This window comes from Staurois parvus, unplaced genomic scaffold (genome assembly GCF_062004578.1).
Source record: "Staurois parvus isolate SC_StPar_1 unplaced genomic scaffold, SC_StPar_1.0 ptg001805l, whole genome shotgun sequence".
NCBI lineage: Eukaryota > Metazoa > Chordata > Amphibia > Anura > Ranidae > Staurois > Staurois parvus.
This window is the reverse complement of record NW_028319601.1, coordinates 2,128,017-2,153,542: the sequence shown is the minus strand read 5'-3', so window position 1 is coordinate 2,153,542 and position 25,526 is coordinate 2,128,017. Positions and strand designations below refer to the sequence as shown.

General features: G+C 41.9%; 1 protein-coding gene across 1 annotated transcript in view; it reads right to left on the bottom strand.

Moving 5' to 3' along the window:
• Window positions 1-2,213: 2,213 nt before the first annotated feature.
• The window catches only part of LOC149434206 (uncharacterized), a 69,593-nt gene continuing 46,280 nt past the window's right edge, over window positions 2,214-25,526 (bottom strand). The window contains exons 22-29 of the mRNA XM_089663929.1: window positions 23,378-23,462; window positions 22,743-22,911; window positions 13,666-13,748; window positions 12,174-12,272; window positions 9,319-9,426; window positions 7,100-7,252; window positions 6,812-6,872; window positions 2,214-2,854 (exon numbers count right to left, since the gene is read on the bottom strand). Of these exons, the coding sequence (XP_089520055.1) occupies window positions 2,415-2,854; window positions 6,812-6,872; window positions 7,100-7,252; window positions 9,319-9,426; window positions 12,174-12,272; window positions 13,666-13,748; window positions 22,743-22,911; window positions 23,378-23,462 (1,198 nt within the window). The 3' untranslated portion in view covers window positions 2,214-2,414. The remainder of the gene's footprint in view (window positions 2,855-6,811; window positions 6,873-7,099; window positions 7,253-9,318; window positions 9,427-12,173; window positions 12,273-13,665; window positions 13,749-22,742; window positions 22,912-23,377; window positions 23,463-25,526) is intronic.

The window sequence follows — 25,526 nt, the reverse complement described above, 5'->3', positions numbered from 1 at the left end:
GTGTCCCTTGTACTGATGTTCTGTGTGTAATTCTGAATGCATTTAGGCTTTAAATTTCTTTCAGGTTTCTGTGTTTGTCTGTGACTACATTGAGACACATTCCCTGCTGTTTCTTTGATGCCTATGCAAGAAACAGGGTGCAGCTATTGAAGGACTGAATGGCATATGCAGCCACAAAAAAAGCAGAAGTTGCAACCCTTCTCCACTCTTCTGAAAAGAAATATTAATTTCTTGGGTCAGCTGTTTCCAGCTCAATCCAGCAACAATATACAGGCAGATGCAGATTGCTGGCTAATGCTAGGCATACACTATCAGTTCCTAGTTTCATTCAACCCAGCGGGATGAACAAAAAAAAATAATGAAGAGCTTGGGAGGAGCTTGTTGGGCTATCTAATGTTAGTACAGCGATCTCCCTGCTGAGCTATTGTGTTCTGAGAGGGGTTCTGCTACCCCACCACCAGAACACACCAGTAAGTACTCACAGGCATTGGCTGCCAACACTGATCTGATCAGACTTTTCAGCATGCTCGTTCGACAGAAGCTGGCTGTTGTACACACGGGCCGAATGTTGGCCAGTTTCTCTTGAACCGGCTGATACCGGCCAATATTCAGCCCATGTGTACAGGGCTTAAGAGATCTTAAGCAAATAGTGTTGACTACAATTGTAGTATTTACTATTGTTTATTTGATAAGCAGATGTTTGGGGTGTTTGGCATTGCCATTCCCTTCCAAAACTGAAAGTTTTCATCGCCCTGTGAAATGTTGGTGACATGCTATGGGGTCAATGAAGAAGGTGAATTCAAAGTGGATTTTGTTGCTTTTTCAGAGCATAGTGGGCTTTAAATTGCTCCTTAAGATCATGACAGCTGCTTTCAACTATCCTGGCACTGTTCTTGTTTTGAAACCTCAATAAACTCATTATTTAAATTTTTTTTTTACAGAAAAGAAAAATAGTTTAAAAAGTTAAATTAAAAATCAACAGTACACAAATAATCAAATGCACACTACAAAAACACAAATACTGTATACATAACACTTAGTGAAAAAAATCAAAACTGACCTAAATACACCCCTGCAAGCCCCACACTGTCTAAATAAAAAAAGAAAATATTTTTTAAGCAAGCTTCAGCGATTGAAATGGAGTTTCCAAGATGCGGTGAAATCGGTCATTTTGCTCCGTAATGTGTTTAGCTGAAATGACTCCACTCTTCACTAACATCCATACATGGATATGGCTTAGCCAAGTAAGCAAAGGTATGTTGCATCTGGCTGTCAGATTAATATTTTTGTGTTGCTTGATTGATTTTTTTGTATAAAAAAGTGTTTAACGCTGCATATATCTCTATCCACATTGATTATTTGTAATCCTTATACATTAGTAAAAAAAATAGGAAAGTACTGTATATTATATTTATCATTTTTTTTTACATTTCTTCAGTTACTTCCTGGCTTCCAGGCCTAGGCAAATTATATCATACATCCCAGGAGTTTTCAGGGGAGGGGGCTATGCACACCCTCCTGTCTGCAAGACTGAGCTAAGGGCAGATGGATTCCAGGAAGTGAATCTTACATAATTCATCTGCCCTTGATCAAGATGGCCATGGTCGGAAATGTTAGGGAGTGTTTTTCAAAGTGATTTCTCAGTTTTCTCAGCAAAATAAAGCATGGAGACACAATAGATGAGTTTGCTTTGAATGCTAAAAATGAATTAAATAGCGTTTTTGGTTTGTGGTGGTCAAATGTAGTGTAGTTCCACTGTAAGTAAGTAACTTGGCAGGTATTCTGATAGATAGATAGATAGATAGATAGATAGATAGATATGTCATAGTGGTAGCAGAGGTCTTCTTTTTTTTCCCCAACTACAATAACTATTCAAAAAAAGTCTCTTAAGGAGGATAATTGTGTTTTCTGCACAAAAAGCCAAAACATTTTCCAACATGTAGCAAAATCTATGTAAGCAATATAAGGCACTTACAGCTTTTGCACATGCATTCATTTACTTGGGTAAGAAGCACACACTGCCTGATGTTCACATGCAATATTGGCTCACCCATTAATGGCCATAGATATTAGTTTGAAATACTATGCACCTAGTTGCCCTCTGCTTCATTGTAAATATATAAATACACATTCACATATTGCAGAATGTACTTTTCTTATTAGTACTTTATGAACTATTATATAGCAAACAATTAAATTGCTGTGTGCCTGGCTCAGAAAAGATTGTTTTACTCATAACAGTTTAACATAACCAAGTCTTTGGGGATTGTTCCAGCCATACTGGGAAACACAAGAAACTTTTAAAGTTAATCATATTAATATTTTTTGTAAATAAGTTATCTCTGATATAAATGGTAGCAAATCTCTTAAAATGTAATATGTGCAAATTTACAGATAGGTTATCTGTTGTGATGTTAAGATTCTCCAAATTTTTGCAGTGTTTTACTATTCCAAGGCCTTGGGGAGAGCAGCACAGAGGCCCTGGGAGTGAGGGGAGCCTCGCTGTCAGCATTACTCCTTGGACTCAGTGGAGATCCCTCCATGGAACTCCTCCAGCTTCTGCCCATAGTTCCATGAAGGTTAAGTCTCGGTGGTGAAAATGTTGCATTATTTGTGTTTATAGGAGTTGGGGATCTGGAGCTTTGTTGAGAACCTGCCCAGGATAACTCTGGGGTTTGAGTTCCAACCACTGGTGTTGATGATCCTTGGCTGTCTGATTCAAGTTCCTGATCTTTATGGGATTCTTTGGTATCTCTAGATAAGCGTGGTACAATGGGATCTCTTGGCTCTTTTTCACATCCTGGTTGGGATATGCTCCTTATCTTCTGCACTTGTTGTTGGAAATGCAGCTTAGCTGCAAAGAAAATCAGCATATTTATCAGACCATGCAGTAATGTGTAAAATAAAAACTTTCATAATACCAATGCACATTGCCCTAACCAATGTAAGTGCAAAATGAACCAAACAAGTACATGGCTCAAATTCACAAAAATCTATTTATGTAAAATGGTTGTTCTATCTATTCATAAATTCTGAATCAAATGTTAATATTAGTGCTATTTACAAATAGAACAAATTATTACAACAATTATGAACAAAAACATACTTAATGGAAACCTGTGTTGAGAGAAATATGGCGCCTGCCTTTTCTGACCTCATTTAGAAATTACTAGTTGCCTGGCTTTCTAAATCACTGACACAGGACAGGCATGCTGTCACCAAGGTCAGAAAAAATATCTGAACTCCTAGTTTGCATATTTGATTTAAGTCACTGACTTGAAGCTTTTAGATAAGTATAACAGCCAGGCAGGTAACTAACATCTTTAAAAGGATAGTTCACAAATGCTGCATACATAGTTTCTTAGGACAAGTTTAACTACTTTCCGTCTGTACATTTACTGCAGGAGGGCAGCATGGGCAGGCTGGATCATGTACGTGTACATCATCCAGCCTGTTCGGGGTTAGGGGTACGCATGTGCGCACCTGCTGCTAACCCCCACTGTCACTGGCTGCAGTGGGTCCTGGCCAAGGATATATTGCTGAGACCTGCTGATTGGCTGTAGCCAATCACAGCACAGAGTACTGTGTTTACAAACAGAACAGTAAAAATGCAGGCAGGGCACAGGACAAAGCACTAGGGACAAAATGTATGTGAAATGCTTTGATACAGTAATGTTTTACTATGTGATTTTAGTGTATTTAGTGTATGTCACTTTTTCATGTTTTTAAATTTCCCGCTGTTCCGTCCTCGTACGTCCTGACATCGCAGGAAACGGAACCCAGAAGACAGATGCCGGCATCGGCCGGAGGACATTGCCGGGGACACTGCAGGAGGGACATCGCAGGAGCGTAGGACAAGGTAAGTGAAGGACAGATCCCGGAGCAACGCTGCAAAGTATTCCTGAGTGTAGCTCGGGGTTACCGCTTGTGGTACTGAAATTTTACCCCGAGCTACACTCGGGAATACCGCCAGGGAGGTTAATAGTATAGCATTTGTAGCTGCATAAATGCCAGTATATATACCATTGTTTGTAGACGCTATATCTTTCACACAAACCAATTAATCACTTCAATACCGGGCACTTATACCCCCTTCCTACCCAGGCCAATTTTCAGCTTTCAGAGCTGTCGCAATTTGAATGATAATTGCACGGTCATGCAACACTGTTCCCATATGAAATTTTTATCATTTTTTTCACACAAATAGAGATTTTTTTTGGTGGTATTTAATCACCACTGAGTTTTTGATTTTTTGCTAAATAAAACAAAAAACACCAGAAACTTTTTTAAAAAAAAACGCACTTTTCTCACGTTTCTGTTATACAATTTTGCAAATAAATAAAATGTCTTCATAAATTTAGGTCAAAATGTATTCTGCTACATTTTTTTGGAGAAAATAATAATTTAATTTATTTTTTTTTCAAATGTTTATATTTTTTTTTTATTTTTTCTGAAATGTTTTCTTTTTTTTACTATTTTATTTTTCAGCACACTGTGACCAAAGTAATACAATGTTACTATAGTAACACTGAACTACTCTGGGCAAGTAATCAGGATTTTTTTTTTAACACATGATTGCTAATACCAATGTATTTAATTGATATTTGCAATCATTGTTACTGAATGAAACTGATTCATTCAGTCTTTTGTTGTGATTAGGCAAAGCTGATCACACATAATACAGATGGGCTGTGAATGGCTCTGTCTGTATCATGCGACTGCCTTGACCAGTCGCAGCTAACAACATACAGTAATTCTATATAATGGATGGCATGACAGGAAGCCATCCATTGTATACAATTGACATGTGATCTGCTGTGAGTGGTCACAGTGGTCACATGACACTGGCAACGGGCCTTGGCCACGTGAGCAGCTCATTTTGATAGGACATCATATGACACCCAGTCACAATGGCGAGTGTCCTGCCCAGCTGTCAGTCTGCTATAGGTGGGGCAGGAAGGTGTTAATATACATTTATTGTGATTTTTTTTTTTTTTTTTCTTACCAAAGACATGTAACAGAATACATTATGGCCTAAATGTATGAAGAACTCTGATTTTTACAAAATGTTTTATTGGATATGTTTTATAACAGAAAGTATAAAATATTGTTTGTTTTTTTTCAAAACGTTCAGTATTTTTTTTTGTTTATATAGTAAATATTAAAAAAAACCCAGTGGTAATCAAATACTACGAAAATAAAACTCTATTTGTGTGAAAAACATTATATAAATTTCATATGGGTACAATGTTGCATGACCAAAAAATTGCCAGTTAAATTAGCACAGTGCTGAATAGCAAAACATGCCCTGGTCATAAGTGGGGTAAAACCTTCCGGAGGCCAAGTGGTTAAAGGGAACCTGTCATTTATTTTGCATTTATCAATGCAAAATCCCTCCTAATAGAAGCAATTACAAGGTGCCTGCTGTTACTTGTATTTACTAGAAAATCCTTTTCTGAGTATGACAGCTAGGTTCACTTTAGTTTTAAGAGTCTGAATTCTCTGTTCAGTAAAGATTCTCTCATCAAACAGGGGATGGGACTAGAATCACAGGAACTCATGAGCTTTATCTGGATAAAAGTAATACTTTGTGTGCATCCAGGAGTGATCGCTGCAGGTAATCACTGGCTGTGCTGATAACTGTGAATGGCTGAGGCCGCCAGTGACCTGGCATTATAGTGAATAGGGCCGGTGGCTGCACGTAACTGCTCACAGCTGCAGCAGGAATCAAATGATTCCTGCAGCTGCAATTTGCACCGACCCAAATCGACAATGTGAATGTAGCCATATTTTGAAAATTTTAAAGAGATCCTGTCATTAACTTTCCATAAACTATTTTGTATTCACGTGCAATATGCTGTTGAACTTGCTGGAAAATTGGACTACTCCAAGAGAGTCAATTCCTTAGTCAGTCCCCTCCCTCCTTTCATGTCATTGCTCTCACCTATTCTGGGAGGTTTTTTTATTACTCGCTTTGATTTTTTTTTTTTACTCACTTTGATGGCCCAGCTTCTCCCTCCCTCCTCTCACCTCCCTACAGAACCTTTTTTTTGTAGCTACCGGGGAAGGGAGTAGTAAAGGGGAATACTATGGAGTGTCATTTGAGTGACAGCTCTGAGTTTCCTAGGGCTGCTGACATCCAAGATGGCAGTGCCAAGCAGCTGTATCAGGGCTTTTGGACATCTATATAAGGGGACCTTTATACAATGTGTATCTATAGATACACATTCTGCCTTTACTCCTGAGGAAGTGGACAGAGATCCACAAAACACATTGAGTTTTGGAATGCTATCTACTATAAAATCATGTATCTATGTTACAAATGTTTTAAATACATGTTATAAATCAACGCAATATTTTCTTGCATTTAATTGTTATGAGATATGTATGTAGGGCATTAATGAATTTGCTATTATGTGTATGAATTATACAACCATCTATTGGTGCTTCATTTAAAGTCCCATGGGTTGGGTTCAGTTTGACTTTTCTAGGTAAATGACCTGCATAAAAGTGCACACACAGTATATTCGGAAGACTTTAGTTGAAGTGAATAGTCTGGCAACAGGGTCTCTTAAAAAGCAGACAGTTTTGCTGTAAGAGGAGTGCTTTGATAGAAATGCCATTGTAAGAGCTGAATCTGAAGGTGGGTCTTTTGGACCGTTGGGAAGCACACACATAATTGTCTGCTCACAGCACACAATATACTCAAAGCTGACCACTTCCTGACTCACGTGATCAAACGCCTAGTCTATTTTGGCTGCTCCTGGCTTCCTACATCTTTTTTCCCAGCAAAGCTGAGGTTTGTACAAACCTTTCATTAGAGATTCATTTTTTTCTTGCAGCATTTTGATTTCAGAAGACATTATGGATATCTAAAATAAAAAAAAGACTAATATAAATTGATTTAAAAGGTTAATTATGACTAATGTTGTTTTGTTTACTACTGAAATACGATAAAAAAGGATATAAATAATGAAAATGTACTCTTTCTAGAATGCAGTATATTCCTTTTGCAAAGGGAGGAAAAATATGCACATAGCTAGTAATGCATATGTTCCACATATAGAATTGATGAAAAACACAGAACGATGTAATATACTTTTTCAGTTTTTTCTTTCAATTGTGTCTGCAATTTTTTCATATCTTTTTCCTCGGATTCTCCATGCAGGCTTTGTTGTTCTTCCAGTTGCCTTTTCTCTTTGATGACATTCTCCTGATGCTCTTTGTGTACTTTGACAGAATCCAGCACATTCTGAAAGAAATCCTAAGAGTGTAAATATCTATATGAAAGAAGTAAAGTCAGCTGCCTGACCTCATATTATTATTATTATACAGGATTTATGTAGTGCCAACAGTTTGCGCAGCACTTTACAAAATGAAGGTAGACATTACAGTTACAATATAATTTGGTACAAGAGGAATCAGAGGGACCTGCCCGTTAGAGCTTACAATCTAGGACATTACCTCCTCCCCATCAAAACATACCCCCCCCCTTTCTGTCATATACTGCCAGATATAGAGCCAAGCCAATTGCCACCCTCATGTTTGATGTTTAACATTCAATACTGTGTCACCAGTTTGATCGCACACTGTACTGTTAAAGTGACTATTAATTTGCTTCATTTCATTACATGTTGTGGCCACCCTAAGCCCTGGCTCACACTGGTGCTGCTTTGAAACCATGCCACTTCAAAGTCGCACATCAGTGTGATTTGCCCTGGCTATTTCATTGCGGCTTGCGACTTCATATAACTGAAGTCTATGCAAGTTGCAATGAAATCAACAAAAAGTAGTGCAGGAACCTTTTTTATAATCTCGATATGAACGGTTCTATAGCCGGCAATGGGATGAGACTTGTCATGCGATTTGGAACTTTCAAATCCCATGAAAGGTTGCACCGGTGTGAACTGGGCTTTAATAGTAATTGCACTCTCAATTAACCGCATAAGAACTGCCCACAGTACATATACTGCTGCAGGTCGGCCCCTGTGCGCAAAATCATGTATATATACGTGATTCGCACTCCCTGATTTGCGGGCCGGGGGGGACCCGCAAGTGCCCCGATTTAATCCCTGAGAGATCAATCATCTGATTTAGGCCAGTGATGTTCGGCTCAAGTCTGATGATCGATCCCTGTCCTATCCTGTCCTGTGTTGACAGGACCGGAAGTGATGAAATCTTCTCTCTCTGGGCACATTCCGTCCCAGAGAGCGAACAATCAACATAAACTGTGAGTAAAAGAACTACACAATTACAGTTAGAACACTCTAGGACACATTTAACCCCTTGATGCCCCCTCCCCAGTTAACCCCTTCGCTGCCCTGTCACCAGTGTCATTAGTACAGTGTACAGATTTTTGCTGATCACTGTATTAGTGTTGCTGGTGACTTCAGATAGTGGTAGCGTCAGTCATCGCCCCTCCTACATTGCCCATCAGTTCACCAGTAATCACATTTAACCCCTTGATTGCCAGGAACACAATCACATACTCAATAAACCTCCATTGCTAGTATAGTGTCTGAACGGATCAATATCTTTGATCAGATCAGCACAATACCAGTGTTCACATTAGTATAGCGTCCCCAAAAACACAGTGTTAGCGAGATCACCCCCGGCACCTGCCAGCACTTGTGTTTAGCCCCTACGCTTACCCCCCCCTTCTCCCCCAGCAAGTGCAGTGTCAGTAGGTCACTTTCACTTGATACATTGCACACAAAACTGCAGTGTTTGCGTAATAAAAAAATAAAAAGCGCACAGGTGATCAAATACCACTGAAAGAAAGCTCTATTTGCGTGAAAAAGGGACATAAATTTCATTTATGTACCATATTACAATTGTCAGTTAAACTAGTGCAGCGCTGTATAGCAAAAAAATGGCGTAAACTGCAGTATCTATACCATAGTTTGTAGACGCTATAACTTTCACACAAAGCAATCAATATACACTTATTGGGCTTTTTTTCCCCAAAAACATGTAGCAGAATACATTTTGGCCTAAGTTTATGACTAACTTTAAGTTTATTATATATTTTTTTATAATCAAATGTAAAAAATATCATATTTTTCCAAAATTTTCGGTCTTTTTTTGTTTATAGTGCAAAAAATAAAAAGCGCAAGAGTGATCAAATACCATCAAAATAAAGCTCTATTTATGTGAAAAAAGGACGTACATTTTTTTTGGGTACAGCATTGCATGACCACGCAATTACCAGTTGAAATAATGCAGCGCCAAATAGCAAACAAAAAGACCTGATCATTAAGGGGGGTAATTCCTCAGGATGGCAAGTGGTTAAAAAACTTCAGCTTGTAAATAACTTACCTTCACTAATCTGGATTTCACTGTCCAGTCATCAGCTGGCTTCTCTTCTTTAGGAAACTGTTTATAAGCACTTTCCAAGTTTTTTTTTTCTTTGAACAATCCCTTGAGCTGCTCAAACACAAAGTACATATGAGCACTATGGGGAAAGCTGATATATTGCAGGTAATGTTTAGTTATTCTACCCAATGATGGAAATGTATGATATAGCACATAATACTTTCTTATAAGCATAATCACTCAAAACTAAAATTCAAATGGTGTGCATGCAAAGAAAAGGTAAAACCTCTAATTTTACATAAAGAGAAAAAAGATGCATATTTATTTAGGAGCAATTTCAGTCAACAAGCAAATGCATTCACTGGGCATCCAATCCTATCCAGCAACTGTGCTTATAGAGGTATTACATCCTCAGTTTTTAAACACTTTTAGCAGCCAAGTTATTAACTTACTGAGTATGCAGCTCTGTCATTGTTTAATCCTTGCACATGTACCTGTTTGATGGAGCACGGTTCTGTCTATTGCTCTATCTGGATAGGACCCATGGGCAGGGCTGTGGATAAGGGGGTACCACCGAGCCTCTTGTACAGGGCCCAGGCCAGCAGGGGAGCCCAGGCAGCTGGGTGAATCAGATGTGGGCAGGGAAGGTGATCGGCATGGCAGAGGGGCAATTACTGGATCCCCTGTATGGTTCTCTCTGCCGCAGCTGAAAGCTGGCTTCTTCTCCCCCTCCTCCTGCAGGCTTTCAGCTGCTGCAGAGAGAGCCATACAGGGGATCGATTCCAGTAATTGCCCCCCCCCCCCGGGTGCACCCATCTCTCTCTCTGCACACCATATGTTTTCTTCAGCTGCCCAGGCCCCCCTTTGTGCCCCCACCCCCATAGTGCTGCTGGCTTCCCTGCTTTCCCTCCCATTGGCAGCTGCAGGCACACAATAGGATCCTTCAGGATGGAGTGTGGTGGAAGGGGCCCATTTACTAGCCCCTTCCTTTCCTGAATGAACGCAATGAGTGTTGGAAGCTATCAGCCTGTGGCACTGCTGAGGTGTTATGGAAGACCAGGATGCTTCAATAGCGGCCTTCAGCTCTTCTGCATTGTTCGGTCTTATGTCTCTAATCTTTCTCTTGGCAATGCCCCATAGATTCTCTATGGGGTTTAGGTCAGGCGAGTTTGCTGGCCAATCAAGCACAGTAATCCCACGGTCATTGAACCAGGTTTTGGTGCTTTTGGCAGTGTGGGCAGGTGCCAAGTCCTGCTGGAAAATGAAGTCAGCATCCCCATAAAGCTTGTCTGTGGAAGGAAGCATGAAGTGCTCCAAAATTTCCTGGTAGACGGCTGTGTTGACATTGGACTTAATGAAGTACAGTGGACCAACACCAGCAGATGACATGGCTCCCCAAATCAACACAGACTGTGGAAACTTCACACTGGACTTCAAGCATCTTGCAGTGTTTGCCTCTCCATTCTTCCTCCATACTCTGGGTCCTTGGTTTCCAAATGAGATGCAAAAGTTCCTCTAATCAGAAAAAAAAGGACTTTGGGCCCTGGGCAACAGACCAGGTCTGTTTTTCTTTAGCCCAGGTAAGTTGCTTCTGACGTTGTTTGTTGTTCAGGAGTGGCTTGACAAGAGGAATACGACATTTGAAGCCCATGGCCAGGATCCATCTGTGTGTGGTGGCTCTTGATGCACTGACTCCAGCCTCAGTCCACTCCTTGTGAAAGTCCCCAACACTTTTGAATGGCCTTTTCCTGACAATCCTCTCCAGGCTGCGGTCATCCCTGCTGCTTGTGCACCTTTTTCTTTCACACTTTTCCCTTCCACATAACTGTCTATTAATGTGCTTTGATACAGCACTTTGGGAACATCCAACTTCTTTTGCAATTACCTTTTGAGGCTTTCCCTCCTTATGCAGGGTGTCAATGATGGTTTTCTGCACAACTGTCAGGTCAGCAGTCTTTCCCATGATCGTGATTCCTACTGAACCAGACTGAGAGACCATTTACAGGCTCAGGAACCATTTGCAGGTGTTATGGCTTAATTAGCTGATTAGAGTGGGACACTTTGAGCCTAGAATATTGCACCTTTTCACAATATTTTAATTTTCTGAGATTGTGGATTTGGGGTTTTCATGAGCTGTAAGCCATAATCATCATAATTATGACAAATCATGGCTTGAACTATCTTGCTTTGCATGTAATGAGTCTATCTCATATATTAGTTTCGCCTTTTAAGTTGCATTACTGAAATAAATTAACTTTTGCACGATATTCTAATTTTTCGAGTTTCACCTGTAGATAGCAGCAGGAAGGGGGAGAAAGCCCACAGGAGGAAAAGGATGTGCTTTCTCTGCTCCCTATACACAGACGTTACCACCAGAAACCTTTAATCATCGGACTGTAAAGGGCTTTCTGTAATTTTTCCGTGGCACCTCTGAGGACTCTTCCCAGCACCCCAGGGTGTTGTGGCACCCCGGTTGAAAAACCCTGCTGTAAGCGAGGAGGCAAGCATGCAATTGGAGCCTGAAGCACCTTAGAGAGATGGCAGTCCTGGAACAATTTCACAGCTTGTGGGACCCTCCTCAAGTAAGTAATAAGTACCGTAAGTATCTCCGCTTATTAATACGCACATGGGGCCCTATTATATTGGTATATTTTTCCTAATTCCTGGAGTTCAGCTTTAAACTCCACAAAGCAGCATTAAACGTAAAAAAAGTGCATTTTCTTGAGGATTAACGTTCCCTTTATTTAGACTTATAAATATCATTTGACATTTAATGGTACTAGTAAAGCCTTTCCAGTTTTAAGTATGGCAATTATATTTCAGGATAACCATCTTTGTGTGACTTTGGAAATTTTTACCTGTTCAGTTACCAGTCTGTGGTGCTGTTTAAGAGCCTCATTATCCACTTGAAGGTTTTGGGCGACTTGATCATTTATTTTAGTTTGCTTTGAGAGATTCTATTGAGATAACAGGAAATAGTCAGCTGACAAAACAAAACAATAATGTAAGTTATCCATACACATTGTGATACAAATGTACATTTCATGTGCATGTAGTGTTCCCACAATTTTATGGGTTTGTATGTACGGAGAAAAAACAAATTCTATAGTGTTTAGATTATTTCCTAATATATTGCCATCTTTGTGTCTACATCCATTTTAAGGTAAACCTATCACATCCCTGTAAAATTTAAGCAGAGAATATAATAAACAAAGGATAAATTCTTAAACATTTATTACATTTACTACATGTCACCAGTATAGCCAAAGGTACAGTGCTTTATATGCAGCTGATAACATGAGATTTTCTGCTTTGGCCCATACTGCATATGTAAACCCACTTTTGGTCAAAACAGGTACAATAGGGAGGTGTGGGAAGGGAGGGTGCAGCTGGCCCAATGGCGAGGCTTTGGGAAAGGGGGAATAGATCAATGACTTGCATAAAACAAGTCACTCCTAAACCCTGTGGACAGCCTTCTCAGGAGAGCTGAAGTTGTTATAGTTGCAAAGGGTGGGCCAACTCAATATTGAACCCTACGGACTAAGACTGGGATGCCATTAAAGTTCATGTGCGTGTAAAACCAGACGTCCCAATACTTTTGACAATATAGTGTGTGTGTATATATGTACACTGCCCATCAATGCCACCTGTCAGTGCCTCATCAATGTCACATATCAGTGCCTACCAGTGCACAGCAATGCCACATATCAGAGCCCATCTGAGCTGCCTTTCAGTGTTAACTATCAGTGCCAGTCAGTGCCACCTATCAATGCCAGTCAGTGCCACCTATCAGTGCCGCCAATCAGATCTGCCCAGCAGTGCCAGTCAGTGCCACCCATCAGTGCCAGTCAGTGCTGCCTACCAGTGCCGCCTATCAGTGCCCGTCAGTGCCACCTAACAGTGCCAGTCAGTGCCGCCTACCAGTGCCAGTCAGTGCCGCCTATCTGTGCCATATATGAGTGCTGCCTGTCAGTGCCCATCAGTGCCACCTATCAGTGTCCATCAGTGCAGCCTATCAGTGCCCATCACTGCAGCCTCATTAGTGCACATCAGTGAAGGAGAAAAATCACTTATTTACAAAATTTTATAACAAAAACTAAAAAAAACCTCTTTTTTTTCCAACATTTTCAGTGGTTTTTGGTTTAGCAAAAAATAAAAAACCCAGAGGTGATTAAATACCACCAAAAGAAAGCTCTATCTGTCTCAAAACAATTATAAAAATGTAATACGGGTACAGTGTTGCATGACCACGCAATTGTCATTCAAAGTGCGACAGCGCTGAAAGCTGAAAATTGGCCTGGGCAGGAAGGGGGTATAAGTGCCCTGTAGGCTTGTGGTTCAAGTAATCACCTTTAAAACATCTTGCAGCTGGTAAAGACAGACCAGAGTTTGGTTTTTCTCTTCCTGTAATTCCACATTGCGCTCTTGACATCCTGAATAAAAACATAAGGAATATGTTTCATCCAACAACATTTAATGAACTTTTTATTAACTGCATATGCTATCATATTTTATATATAGCAATCCTAATAACTGGAAACGCACTGTACAAAGAGTCATTAGCCGACAATTATAGATGTAACCAGGTGCTGGCTATGTCATTATGCCATTCAAGGACATTTACAGATGCTACTATGGCTAAACCTTTTTTCCTCCAGTACTGGGACTGCTACAGTATCTCACAGAAGTGAGTACACCCCCCACATTTTTGTAAATATTTTATTCTATCTTTTCATGTGATAACACTGAAGAAATGACACTTTGCTACAATGTAAAGTAGTGAGTGTACAGCTTGTATAAAAGTGTAAATTTGCTGTCCCCTCAAAATAACTCAACACACAGCCATTAATGTGTAAACTGCTGGAAACAAAAGTGAGTACACCTCTAAGTGAAAATGTCCAAATTGGGCCCAAAGTGTCAATATTTTGTGTGGCCACCATTTTATTTTCCAGCACTGCCTTAACCCTCTTGGTCATGGAGTTTACCAGAGCTTCACAGGCTGCCACTGGAGCCCTCCTCCATGACGAAATCACGGAGCTGGTGGATGTTAGAGACCTTGCGCTCCTCCACCTTCTGTTTGAGGATGCCCCACAGATGCTCAATAGGGTTTAGGTCTGAAGACATGCTTGGCCAGTCCATCACCTTTACCCTCAGCTTCTTTAGCAAGGCAGTGGTCATGTTGGAGGTGTGTTTGGGGTTGTTATCATGTTGGAATACTGCCCTGCGGCCCAGTCTCTGAGGGGAGGGGATCATGCTCTGCTTCAGTTTGTCACAGTACATGTTGGCATTCCTGGTTCCCTCAATAAACTGTAGCTCCCCAGTGCTGGCAGCACTCATGCAGACCCTGACACTCCCACCACCATGCTTGACTGTAGGCAAGACACACTTGTCTTTGTACTCCTCACCTGGTTGCCTCCACACACACTTGACACCATCTGAACCAAATACGTTTATCTTGGTCTCATCAGACCACAGGACATGGTTCCAGTAATCTATGTCCTTAGTCTGCTTGTTTTCAGAAAAATGCGGGCTTTCTTGTGCATCATCTTTAGAAGAAGCTTCCTTCTGGGATGACAGCCATGCAGACCAATTTGATGCAGTGTGTGGCGTATGGTCTGAGCACTGACAGGCTGACCCCCCACCCCTTTAACCTCTGCAGCAATGCTGGCAGCACTCATACGTCTATTTTCCAAAGACAACCTCTGGATATGACGCTGAGCACGTGCACTCAACTCCTTTGGTCGACCATGGCGAGGCCTGTTCTGAGTGGAACCTGTCCTGTTAAACTGCTGTATGGTCTTGGCCACCGTTCTGCAGCGCAGTTTCAGGGTCTTGGGAATCTTCTTATAGCCTAGGCCATCTTTATGTAGAGCAGTGGTTCTCAACCTTTCTAATGCCGCGACCCCTTAATACAGTTCCTCATGTTGTGGTGAACCCCAACCATAAAATTATTTTCGTTGCTACTTCATAACTGTAATTTTGCAGTGGGAGGACTAGCGCCCCATCACTGATGTCAGTGGGAGGAATAGTGTCTCATCGTTGGTGTCAGTGGGAGGAATAGTGCCCATCATTGGTGTCAGTGGGAGGAATAGTGCCCCATCTCTGGTATCAGTGGGAGGAAAAGTGTCCCATCATTGTTATCAGTGGGATGAATAGTGTCCCATCATTGGTATCGGTGGGAGGAATAGTGCCCCATCATTGGTATCGGTGGGAGGAATAGTGCCCCATCATTGGTATCGGTGGGAGGAATAGTGCTCCATCATTGGTGTCGGTGGGAGGAATAGTGCCCCATCATTGGTGTCGGTGGGAGGAATAGTGCCACATCATTGGTGTCAGTGGGAGGAATAGTGCCCCATCATTGGTGTCAGTGGGAGGAATAGTGCCCCATCATTGGTGTCAGTGGGAGGAATAGTGCCCCATCATTGGTATCAGTGGGAGGAATAGTGCCCCATCATTGGTGTCAGTGGGAGGAATAGTGCCCCATCATTGGTGTCAGTAGGAGGAATAGTGCCCCATCATTGGTGTCAGTGGGAGGAATAGTGCCCCATTGTGGGTGTCAGTGGGAGGAATAGTGCCCCATTGTGGGTGTCAGTGGGAGGAATAGTGCCCCATTGTGGGTGTCATTTGGAGGAATAGTGCCCCATCATTGGTGTCAGTGGGAGGAATAGTGCCCCATTATTGGTGTCAGTGGGAGGAATAGTGCCCCATCATTGGTGTCAGTGGGAGGAATGGTGCCCCATTGTGGGTGTCATTGGGAGGAATAGTGCCTCATCATTGGTGTCAGTGGGAGGAATAGTGCCCCATTGTGGGTGTCATTGGGAGGAATAGTGCCCCATCATTGGTATCAGTGGGAGGAATAGTGCCCCATCATTGGTGTCAGTGGGAGGAATAGTGCCCCATCATTGGTGTCAGTGGGAGGAATAGTGCCCCATCATTGGTGTCAGTGGGAGGAATAGTGCCCCATCATTGGTGTCAGTGGGAGGAATAGTGCCCCATCATTGGTGTCAGTGGGAGGAATAGTGCCCCATTGTGGGTGTCATTGGGAGGAATAGTGCCTCATCATTGGTGTCAGTGGGAGGAATAGTGCCCCATTGTGGGTGTCATTGGGAGGAATAGTGCCTCATCATTGGTGTCAGTGGGAGGAATAGTGCCCCATCATTGGTATCAGTGGGAGGAATAGTGCCCCATCATTGGTATCAGTGGGAGGAATAGTGCCCCATCATTGGTATCAGTGGGGGGAATAGGTCCCCACCATTGGTGTCAGTGGGAGGAATAGTGTCCCATCATTGGTGTCAGTGGGAGGAATAGTGCCCCATCATTGGTGTCAGTGGGAGGAATAGTGCCCCATCATTGGTGTCAGTGGGAGGAATAGTGCCCCATCATTGGTGTCAGTGGGAGGAATAGTGCCCCATCATTGGTGTCAGTGGGAGGAATAGTGCCCCATCATTGGTGTCAGTGGGAGGAATAGTGTCCCATCATTGGTGTCAGTGGGAGGAATAGTGTCCCATCATTGGTGTCAGTGGGAGGAATAGTGCCCCATCATTGGTGTCAGTGGGAGGAATAGTGCCCCATCATTGGTGTCAGTGGGAGGAATAGTGCCCCATCATTGGTATCAGTGGGAGGAATAGTGTCCCATCATTGGTGTCAGTGGGAGGAATAGTGCCCCATCATTGGTGTCAGTGGGAGGTATAGTGCCCCATCATTGGTGTCAGTGGGAGGAATAGTGCCCCATCATTGGTGTCAGTGGGAGGAATAGTGCCCCATCATTGGTGTCAGTGGGGGGAGGAATAGTGCCCCATCGTTGGTGTCAGTGGGGGGAGGAATAGTGCCCCATCGTTGGTGTCAGTGGGGGGAGGAATAGTGCCCCATCGTTGGTGTCAGTGGGGGGAGGAATAGTGCCCCATCGTTGGTGTCCGTGGGGGGAGGAATAGTGCCCCATCGTTGGTGTCAGTGGGGGGAGGAATAGTGCCCCATCGTTGGTGTCAGTGGGGGGAGGAATAGTGCCCCATCGTTGGTGTCAGTGGGGGGAGGAATAGTGCCCGTTGGTATTAGTGACACAAATTATGGGGCTCTATTCCTCCCACTGACACCAATGATACTTACCTTGCTGACCCCTGCTCCAGCCTGGGCTCGCTCTCTCCCTCTCCCATCTACAACCTGCATACCTGGCTGCAGCAGCAAAATTTGCACTTACCTGTCAGCTGTCTTCCTTCTCTGGCCTCTCTCTTCACTCGTTCCTGCAGCTCCCTCGATCTTCTTCGATCTCCGCGCGCTGCCGCTCGGCTCCTCCTCTCCAAGCTCCACCTCTTCGCCGCTGAATGGCCGCCTGTGTGCCTCTCCTGAGCTACAGTTCCGGTGGCCAATCAGCGGCGAGGAGGCGGAGCTGTTGAGTGATCCCGGAGGTGTGGCCAGGTTACAGGGGCAGCATATCATCCCGCCCACAGATCGCCTGAGACAGGAGCGGTGTCTCGGTTCCTAAGACCATTGGAAATATGTGTTTTCCGATGGTCTTAGGCGACCCCTGTGAAATGGTCGTTCGACCCCCGAAGGGGTCGCGACCCCCAGGTTGAGAACCGCTGATGTAGAGCAACAATTCTTTTTTTCAGATCCTCAGAGAGTTCTTTGCCATGAGGTGCCATGTTGAACTTCCAGTGACCAGTATGATAGAGTGAGATCGATAACACCAAATTTAACACACCTGCTCCCCATTCACACCTGAAACCCTATAACACTAACGAGTGACATGACATCGGGGAGGGAAAATGGCTAATTGGACCCAATTTGGACATTTTCACTTAGGGGTGTACTCACTTTTGTTGCCAGCAGTAAAGACATCACTGGCTGTGTGTTGTTATTTTGAGGGGACAGCAAATTTACACTGTTATACAAGCTGTACATTCACTACTTTACATTGTATCAAAGTGTAATTTCTTCAGTGTTGTCACATGACAAGATATAATAAAATATTTACAAAAATATGAGGGGTGTACTCACTTCTGTGAGATATTATACATCACTTCCTGCTAACAGAGTGGATCCAGTTCTTCTGATAGCAGAGGATCCTGGGACCTGTAGTCCTATAACCAATTCATACTGTATTTCTGAGTGCTGATTGAAGTACTACTAGCAGAGAGCTGGGGAACCAAAAGGTTGCTGGGAGAGCAGAGATATTCCACAACAAGAACCTGGCTAGGTCTCTTGGTGCAGGATTCAGAGCTGAACACAGGGAGACTGCTGTTCTACTGCGGGACTCTGCATATCAGTTCAGCACAGTGGTGACGCCGACTGCCACATCGGGATCACACCAGCTTCTCTGAATTGGGACTGTCACTATACAGTCTTCGGCCAGTCAACTTTGCTTGCTATGCTGACAGGCTGTCAGGCGATAACTCTGCATTTCTCTGCGAACAGCCAAAAGCCTGTGCAAGAACCCTGTTCCTAGGAGGATGTGCTATCCATGGGATTGGTGAGCGAGTATATACCCAACCTCTTTCTGACAACACTCTAGAGACACTGCATGCAGACACCTTTACACCTCAGTACCTCAGATCTTTGCTTTGAGCATTTACAACAGTCTGTTATCTTCACTGAATTACCATTACTCACTACTGTATATGGGCTCCACCATTGCTAGCAGAAGACAATGGCTACTATCACATCAGGAACTTGAAACATCTCAGGACTCAAGTTGCTATGTCTAGTTGAAGGGACTTCTTTGCATCTAAGACATTGTTATTCAAATTAGGGCATATATATACAGTATATATATATATATATATATATATTATATGCACTCACCGGCCTCCTTATTAGGTACACGTGTTCAATTACTTGGTAACACAAATTGTTAATCAGCCAATCACATGGCAGCAACCCAATGTATTTAAGTATCTAGGCTTGGTGAAGACGACTTGCTGAAGTTCAAACCAAGCATCAGAATGGGGAAGAATGGGAATTTAAGTGATTTTGAACGTGGCATGGTTGTTGGTGCCAGACAGGTTGGTCTGAGTATTTAAAAAACTACAGATCTACTGGGATTTTCATGCACAAGCATCGCTAGGGTTTACAGAGAATGGTCCAAAAAAGAGAAAATATCCAGTGAGTGGCAGCTGTGTGGACAAAAATGCCTAGTTGATATCAGAGGTCAAAAGAGAAAGCGCAGACTGGCTCGAAATGATAGAAAGGCAATAGTAACTCAAATAATCATTTGTGCATTAGAACCAAGATATACAGAATATAATCTCTGAATGCACAACACGTCGAACCGTGAAGCAGATGGGCTACAGCAGCAGAAGACAACGACGGGTGCCACTCTTGTCGGCTAAGAACAGGAAACAGGGTCTACAATTTGCACAGGCTCACCAAAATTGGACAATAGAAGATCGGAAAAGTGCTGCCAGGGCTGATGAGTCTCAATTTCAGCTGCAACATTTAAATGGTAGGGTCAGAATTTGGCATAAACAACATGAAAGCATGGATCCATCCTGCCTTGTATCAACGGTTCAGGCTGGTAGTGTAATGGTGTGGGAGATATTTTCTTGCCTACCTGAGTATTGTTGCTGACCATGTCCATCTCTTTATGACTACAGTGTACCCATCTGATGGCTACTTCCAGCAGGATAATTCCCCATGTCACAAAGCTCAAATCATCTCATACTGGTTTCTGGAACATGACAATGAGTGCACTGTACTCCAATGGCCTCCACAGTCACCAGATCTCAATCCAATAGAGCACCTTTGGAATGTGGTGGAACAGGATATTCACATCATGGATCTGCAAATATGCAGCAACTGCGTGATGCTATCATGTCAATATGGACCAAAATCTCTGAGGAATGTTTCCAACATCTTGTTGAATATAAGCCACAAAGAATTAAGGCAGCACTGAAGGCAAAAGGGGGACCAACCCATTACTAGCAAGGTGTACCTAATAAAGTGGCAGGTGAGTGTATATATACAGTTGTGTTCAATATAAGAGCAGTGTGTTGAAAAAAGTGAATAAAGCTCAAAATCCTTCTAATAGCTTTTATTTCCATACACACAAATGCATTGGGAACACTACACATTCTATTCCAAATCAAAACATGAAGAAAAATATATCAAATTTGTGTTGTTCCTCTAAAAAATTGAAGAAAAGTGAATATTAGACTGTTCAAAAAAATAGCAGTGTTTGTATTCTTCTTTACAAACTCAAACATTCACTATATAAACTGAAAAATGTTTGAAGATTTTGCTTTCCTTTGAATCACTTAATGAATATTTAGTTGTATAAGCACTGTTTCTGAGAACTGCTGTACATCTGTGTTGCATGGAGTCAACCAACGTCTGGCACCTGTGAACAGGTTTTCCAGTCCAGGATGATTGGCTACATTCCACAGTTCTTCTCTATTTCTTGGTGTTGCCTCAGAAACTGCATTTTTGATGTCACCCCACAAGTTTTCTATTGGATTAAGATCCGGGGATTGGGCTGGCCACTCCATAACGTCAATCTTGTTGGTCTGGAACCAAGATGTTGCACGTTTACTGGTGTGTTTGGGGTCGTTGTCTTGTTGGAACATCCATTTCAAGGGCATTTCCTCTTCAGCATAAGGCAGCATGACCCCTTCAAGTATTCTGATGTATTCAAACTGATCTGTGATCCCTGGTATGCGATAAATAGGTCCAACACCGTAGTATGAGGAATATCCCCATATCATGATGCTTGAGCAACCGTGCTTCACTGTCTTCACAGTGTACTGTGGCTTGAATTCAGTGTTTAGGGGTCGTCTGACAAACTGTCTCCAGCCACTAGAACCAAAAAGAACAATCTTACTTTCATCAGTCCACAAAATGTTGCGCCATTTCTCTTTAGGCCAGCCAATGTGCTCTTTGGCAAATTGTAACCTCCTCAGCACGTCTTATTTTCAACAGTGGGACTTTGCAGGGGCTTCTTGAAGATAGCTTGGCTTCACATAGGCGTCTTCTAATTGTAACAGTACTCACAGGTAACTTTTACACCTTCTTTGATCTTCCTGGAGCTGATTGTTGGCTGAGTCCTTGCCATTTTTGCTATTCTTCTATCCATTCGAATGATAGCTTTTCACTTTCTTCCACATTTTCCAGGTTTTGGTTGCCATTTTAAAGCATTTGCGATCATTTTAGCTGAGCAGCCTATCATTTTCTGCACTTCTTTATATGTTTTCCCCTCTCCAATCAACTTTTTAATCAAGGTACGCTGTTCTTCTGAACAATGTTTGGAACGACCCATTTTCCTCAGAATTTCAGAGAGAAATGCACTGTAACCAGCATGTACAACATTTGCTGCCTTCCTTCCTTAAATAAGGGCAATAATTGCCACCTGTTTTTCAAAGAATGAATGACCTCACTAATAGAACTCCACACTGCTATTATTTTGAACATGCCCCTTTCAATTAGTGATTCAATTACACAGAATCAGCAGCATGCATGTCATGACTGTTGGGTCTTTTGGATTTCTATTACTCTACTACACCTGCTAGTAAATTATTTGCCATGTAGAAATATCATTTCTACCAAAAACAGTGATTGATCAGGTTACTTATGTCTGACTGCTATTATTTTGAACACAACTGTATATATATGTATCTGCATTCCCTATTGTGACACTGGTGGTCCAGAGGGAGCCGATAAGTAAACAAGCCTTTATTTCCCCCCCTTGCTGCTGGTGTTGCAGTTACATAGTTACAAAGTAACATTTGCTTTCATGCATTAACTGGGGATGTACCGCCTAAACCTTCATTCTGTGGTCTACTCTTTTTTATAATCCTACACCCACAGTTGATCCAGAGGAAGGCAAAAAACACCAGCAAAGCATTATCCAATTTGTTCCTGCAGGGAAAAAATTCCTTCCTGATCCCCTGAGAGGCAATCAGATATGTCAAAGAGTACCAGAGGTGTTGGGATGCTTGCAAAATGAGAGAAACCACTGGGGAAAAACATTATCAAGCAGCCCTTGCGGGGGTAGCGCTACATATATATTCCAGTATTGATAGATTTATTGAATTTTTTCAGTATGGAAGTAATAGGCATAATGGCCAGGACAAATTAGCAGATGTGGAAAAAAAGAAAAGCAGAGGGGGTAGGAACAGAGCAAAAAGAAGTAAAGACATTAGCAAGAGGGGGTTGTTGACCTCATAAAAATATAACAGGATATTTCCTTTAACTTACTGAAAAATGTTTGGCTGTAACAAATGTGGCCATAGATGGGCAGATATCTCACCTAAAATGGTAAAATATCTGACAAAATTAGTTCAAACAACACAATTATCGGGCACAAAATGTCTCCTCGACTGGCCAACAGCCAAAAGCAGTGCAGATGCAGTGAAAGGTTAATTTCCTTTGCTCTGGAGAAAAGAAAACATGCAGTCTGTAAAGTGTCTGGGATGTTCTCCCTCATAGGATGGGCTTACCTTTAATTGCTTTTTCCACCTGCTGAAGGAAGATGTCACAGCGAGTACATTTATGTGAACTTGTAGCAGGCTGTGCTACTCTTGGACTCCAGCTCTTCACTCCAGTCTGGGCTCCTGGCACCATGTTATTAGAGGAGATGTTTCCATGCTGTTCTTGTATTTCTGCCAACTGAATTTCAGAATTCATGACTGAGGACTGGTAGAAAGTTACACATGTAACAAGGTACAGCTTGTAATTTACATTTCTTGCTGGGTAAGATAAGAACCCCTTAAGAGACCTCCAAATTGAATATACCATTAAAGGATATATTAATATTATCTATGTATTGCAATGTGTACCATTGGCAGAAATATAATGTGACAGCTTTTTAAAAATCTATATTTTACCGGAAATTGACCCTCTGGATCTCTGTTTGTCTGCATTTTTTGGGCTGCAGTTGCTTGTATCAGTCACATCATTTATTTTATATGCTGTTTCAAATTACAGTAAATAACCAGATCATGTAACAGTAGATGTTAGTGATGACACTGCTTATGCTGTATAATATACGGTTAAATAACAATTAGTTCAGCACTATTAGCTGAATGTGTCAAAGTCAAACAAGCCCCATTTACTGCCTGTTAACAGAGATTACCTTTAATTCCAGGGAAGACCTCTCAATGTCCATCTCTGTTTTCTCCATCTCCCTAATTTGCTGCAGATGCTTTACTGACTGTTCTCTACATAGGGAAGAATGAACAAGCTGTGATTATGAGCTAATACATCATTAAACCAGTCACTGCCAAAAGGTCAAAAATATAAAACTAATGATCAGCCCTTTACTATAGTTATATTTTATTCATGAATAATAGATGAAAGTGACAAAATTATATCTAAAAGAATGTGCACTGGTTTCACTTTTGTTACAGGTGATTGTAGTCGTACTAATGCACTTGCAACAAGAACAACTGATTCAAGTAGTACCGATAGACAAAGTTGTAGCAAAATGGTAAGTTGGACAAACCTTAGTCAATATATCATATCAGCAATAAACCCCAAAACAAACATTTATTAAATTGCAGCTTACCAATCCTTAGATGTGGTGGTTGTATTAGTTATCTTTTTAAAGGGGTTCTAAAGGCTCAAGGTTTTTTACCTTCATGCATTCTATGTACTGCATTTACACAAGTTTTTGCTGCATTTGGCGTTTTCTTGCGGCTGGTGGTAAGAACGTTCCTATCCTGAACATGATTCTTCTGTGTCCAGGAGTGGGAGATTTAACCTCCCTGGCGGTATTCCCGAGTGTAGCTCGGGGTAAAGTTTCAGTACCACAAGCGGTAACCCCGAGCTACACTCGGGTTTACCAAGCGGCGCTGCTCTGGGATCCCTCGATCACTTACCTTGTCCTGCGCTCCCTCGATGTCCCTCCTGCAGTGTCCCCGGCAATGTAATCCGGCGGATGCCGGCATCTGTCATCTGGGTTCCGTCCCCTGCGAGCGCCGGGACGTACAGGGGACGGAACTGGCGGGAAAATTTGAAAATGACAAAAAGTGACATTCACTAAAGTCACATAGTAAAACATTCCTGTATCAAACCATTTCACATACATTTTGTCCCGAGTGCTTTGTCCAGCGCCCTGCCTGCATTTTTACTGTTCTTTCTGCCTGGAAACTGAGAAATGTACATGGCGTCCAAAAAGCGTCCCTTTAGGTCAAAAGCGGTTTTAGACCAGCTAGAGAACAGCGATAGTAAATTAGAACTACTTGCAGAATTGAGTGATAATGATTCGTGGGGAAATTCATCATCAGACACTGAAAACGATTCTTCGACTTTGCTCAGTGATGTGCGAACTTGGCGCTATATTTCAAATTTCAGTGTTTTTGGTTTCATTATATTATTTATTATTATTAAATTTATTATTATATTATTATTTTTTATGATTATTTATTAAATTATAATTTATGATTTCGTGTTTCAAGTTTTATCCTACCCGGGATGTTTACTAGACTCTTGTTCGGATAGATTTCAGTGAGTTATTCCTAAAAATTACAGGCCTACAATAAAAAAAATACATATTTCCATGCAAAAAAATGTACCGCTTTGAGCACAGAAATATGGACATAATCAGACCGCTAGGGAGGTTAATGTCATCTAAACATGGCAGCTCCTAAACTCTGCTAAAAAACTATGTGTACATATACACATAGGCTTTTATAGAGTTGAGTTCAGGAGCTTTGGCAAAAAAACCGCCACAAGCTCATAAACTCAAGTTTAGGAGCTGCCAGTGTACATGAAGCCTAAGGGGTCATGAATGTTGTTGTCAGTGAGATATGAGCTCACTGAATCTGAATAGATTAACTTTTTTATTATTATCATTAATATTATACAGGACTTATATAGGGCCAACAGTTTGTGCAGTGCTTTACAATATAAAGGGAGGTAGTACAGCTACAATCAAAATAAGAGGATTAAGAGGGTTCTACTCATAAGAGCTTACAGTCTAATAGGGTGGGGCAGGTGGTACAAAAGGGTATAACTGTGGGGATGAGCTGATGGAGGTGATAAGTGTCTATTCGGAGGCGTGATAGGCTTCCCTGAAGATATGAGTTTTCAGGGATTTCCTAAAGGCAGCCAGAGCAGGGGATAGCTGGACAGATTGGGGTAGAGTGTTCCAGAGGATGAGAGAGGGTCTGGCAAAGTCCAGAGCCTCTCTCATCTCCCTTTTATTAATCTATTCAGAGGAAAAAAATCTGTTGCTGTAATGCTTTAAAAGTGTTGGCAGGTGTTCAGCTTTATATTGTTTC